Source organism: Miscanthus floridulus, chromosome 7 (assembly GCF_019320115.1).
Source record: "Miscanthus floridulus cultivar M001 chromosome 7, ASM1932011v1, whole genome shotgun sequence".
In the NCBI taxonomy this organism is placed as follows: Eukaryota; Viridiplantae; Streptophyta; class Magnoliopsida; order Poales; family Poaceae; genus Miscanthus; species Miscanthus floridulus.
In genome coordinates, this window is record NC_089586.1 from 65907823 (window position 1) to 65911677 (window position 3855).

The following is a 3855-nucleotide window of genomic DNA, read 5'->3' on the forward strand; positions in this document are numbered from 1 at the left end:
ATTTGATATATACATGGTGGAATATAGCATTATAGTTATTTTATTTTACGATTATAGAAGTCTATAATTTAGGAATATATATGTGTCGTACTTTATGGATATTGTTTTTTGTAATAATATATATTAATATTTACGTGTAGATTCTAGAGATTTTTTGTTTATTTATTTATAATAGCTAAGGCACTTACAAATATAAAGGTAATACCTTACATTATCTTTCACAACAACATATATGGATAGGTTAAATGCAAACTTAGAATATTACTTTGCATTATCTTTTGTAACGATAAATGTGGATAATTTATAAACTTATTAGGAGATATTTTAAATTATCTTTCATAATAGTAGATGTGGGTAATTTAGATATAAAGTTAGAGGATTATTTTAAATTATCATTTATAATGACAAAAATGGGTAATTTAGATGCAATGTTAGAAGGTTTTTTAATTTATTTTTCATAATGGGCAAATGTGGGTAATTTATATGCAAAGATAAGGGGTTATTTTGAATTATCTTTTGTAACGACAAAGGTGGGCAATTTACGTGCAAAATTAAGAGGGTTTATGTATTTTTCATAATGGCAATGGTGGGTAATTTTTTTAATAAACTACAATGGATCCCATAGCTATTATTGGCGATGATGATTGGAGTCTACCAAATTCGACGCTAGATGTTTCTCATTATCGTGAGAATTTCTAAGATTTATCTTTTTCTCATAGCGCGTCTGATGAGAATTAACGTGGTGCCTCCGTTTGGGGTCTCTAATTGGTAATAGTAAGATTATAAACCACTACCAAAATGTCAATTCTTATAAATTAATTAAGCAAAAATCATTAATAGTGTCTACCTCTTATCCTGTAGATGTCCTTGGAGGCAGTTGATAGGATCTTGCAATTGGCAAGCATCGGAGTATTTTTGCAACCCAAGTTGCTCGAGCAAGCTGTTGAATAGCCCTATCACTTATGGCTTTTGAGAGACGAATATAAACGCCTTGCATTCAAACATGCCTCCAACCTCACGATACACCTCATTGGCAAGAGTGGTATTTCCTATACCTCCAAATCCTACTATTGCCATAAACTTCAATTGTTTGCCTTCGTCCATTGCCCAGTTGACAAGCTCATCCTTTTGGACATCAATTCCCACAGGGCTTGCTGAATCCTTGTATGGTGTCGACATGCGAGGATGAACAACTACAGGGGTAGTAACCGATATGCATTGATGAAGCATGTACCTCTTTCGACGGTTGCTTGCTTCAGTCACTAGAGTTTTGATCCCTTGCAACTCATTTGCTAGTTGGCGGCGATGCTTAAAAGTCTTGACATAGTGGGAAGCTTTCTGTAGGATCCCCATCTTGTGGTTGGCTTCACCAACACAATGCATGAAGTCATCGATGCGGTCTTCAATGTTGTATGACATCTCAATTATGTCTCTCCTCCATTTCTTTGCCTGCGGGTCAAGTTCATCGGCGCTGTCCATCTTCTCAAGGAGGGCATCCATGTCGCTGAGCTCACGCTGGAGGAAGGTCACATCTTTCTGTAGGCCCTTGAGCTTCTTGTACTCATCGCCCATGAGGGTGGTGAGCTTCGCCAGGTGGGGCTTCATGACCCCCATGGAGACGCTCACCACGGCAGCTGCCGCCATATAGAGATGAGCCAAAGCTCAACCTAATTCGTTACTCCAATATATATAGCTTGATGTGTGCTTTGCGCTTGCATAGGGTGACGAATATGAGTCTTGTGTGCTACCCTCCGCTCTGTCCTTTGATCCTGCCGAATACGAAGCTGGTTTTGGTGCATAAGAATTGGATCTGGGCTTATTTTAAGACAATCGTACGTAGCTGATTCAGGGCTGCTAGGCTCACCGGTGCTTCCTCAAATGGTTTTGTCGTCAATTTTGGAGGTGTCAGGCAGGATCAGATCAGCTCGGAAATGGGATGTTGACCATGGTAAACCAGTAGATCAGAGTTGAGCGAGAGCCGTAACCGCTAGCCAATGTATATGAAGTGCCTGCAGGAAGCAACAACAAAGTGAAAGCAGGCAACGATGCAACTAGTTATTATTAGAAGCATCGGTGTAGCTAGTGGAAGAGGAAGCAAGAATCACTCTAGAAGAAGAAAAGAAACGTTCGGAAATGAAGGATGATAGCAAATAGATGTACTATGAAACTATATTACATGGCAAATTAAATTTAATGGTGCTAATTTGGTATCTTAAATATTGTTTTTTTTTGTGAAACTTGCAAGTTGCAACGATTTATATTGGACTAAACCTATAAGATCATTCTTGGAGAGAGTACAATATTATTAGTCACTAGCAAATATGCCCGTGCGTTGCAACGGAAGAAAAAAAAAACTATCAAACATTCACGAAAACAACATGAATGGTACATATCTATATCTATTTATGTTTCACCATTTCTATAAAATTTAAAAGCTATAACTTATTTTATGATGATCCATAATATAAGCTAATATTGACAAATACCTTATTAAGTTAGTATCAATTTTAAAATGTAATCTTGATAGACTTTTTCGTCCGTTACAAAATACGGAGATATTCTCATATACTATTTATGCATTTATATATTTAAATGTCAAGTTCCATGACTTTCATTGTGGACCCATAATCAAAAGACTGGTCTGTCTGCCGATGATCTTAACGGAAGACATCTCTCAACTTTTCATATCTATACCTAATAATAAAGAGGTAAAATTTCTGACCATTTTTTTATCCATCCATTTTTTCGTCTATCTCCCCTTAACTACCGATAGTCGAAAGTTTCTTCCGTCTAAACTTATATGACCCTAGATAGTTATGACAAATAGATCTCTCCGAGCCTAAATAAACCGAATATGAATTAGAATCCTAATTCAAATAGAAAATCTATATCTATACCTTTTCTATACTAAAGAGGCAAAATTTTTGCCAACCTTAAATTTTCGTCGAACATAATCACCGTGTTCTGTCCGCATTACCAACGCTCTATGCGTGGTTTTTTTTCCGTTTCAGTCTCCGCTTTCTTTTCCTTCTCTGCCTCCTCCTGCGGATACCGAAAGTTGGGTAGGATCTATATATGTTTTTCTACGTGTCTGTGTCCAGTTTTGGTTAAGGTTTCTTTTTTATTTCATATACATACCTGAGTACTGTTCTTTCTGATTTCTACATTTATTTCAACGTTCGTTTCGATTTCTTTTTTGTTTGGGGTGTTGTCGACTTTAATCGATCCTAAATAAATCGCCATCCACAACGAGGGTTGACGTGTGAAAAATCAAAAGACGTCTCTCATTGTAGTCATCAGCGAACAAACCGATCCTTAGCACATTGGTAACTAACTTATTATGACTTTAATCAAACATTAGAATTGCATAATTTATGGGTCCTCAAATAAAGTTTTGGAACGCAATATATATTTAGTTGTAGCAACACATCGATAGTATAATAAAAGTAAAGTTATGATATATTTATGTTTAAATTTTTGTGTGCTTTGCAACTAGAGAAAATCTATCAAGTTTGTATTTTAATTCGTTAGGCTTAACAGGACATTGTGATATTATCACCAACATATATTATGGATTTCATGGCTATCATAAAAAAATTTAAAATTTTATACAAAGGGAAAAACAAATACATATGCACTATTTTCATCGTCGTTTTCATCAACATTTGGTAGCTCTCTTTTCCGTTGCAAAGCACGGGCATATTTGCTAGTGATAATCCTAATCGCGGATTGCACCGGTACATATGTATAGTTTAGAAGACAAATTTATTTAGACCAAATCGATAACAATATGATCAAGATTGAGTTTACAATTTGATTGGTTAGACCAAAAGCTGAACCATTTATAATAAGATA

The 3855-nt window shown here is 35.7% G+C and overlaps 1 protein-coding gene across 1 annotated transcript; it reads right to left on the reverse strand.

The window, feature by feature from the left end:
• Nucleotides 1-960: 960 nt before the first annotated feature.
• On the reverse strand, nucleotides 961-1644 carry LOC136465592 (disease resistance protein PIK6-NP-like). The gene has a single exon (XM_066464265.1). It carries the CDS (start codon nucleotides 1642-1644, stop codon nucleotides 961-963), a length of 684 nt encoding a protein of 227 aa, XP_066320362.1.
• Nucleotides 1645-3855: the final 2211 nt, after the last annotated feature.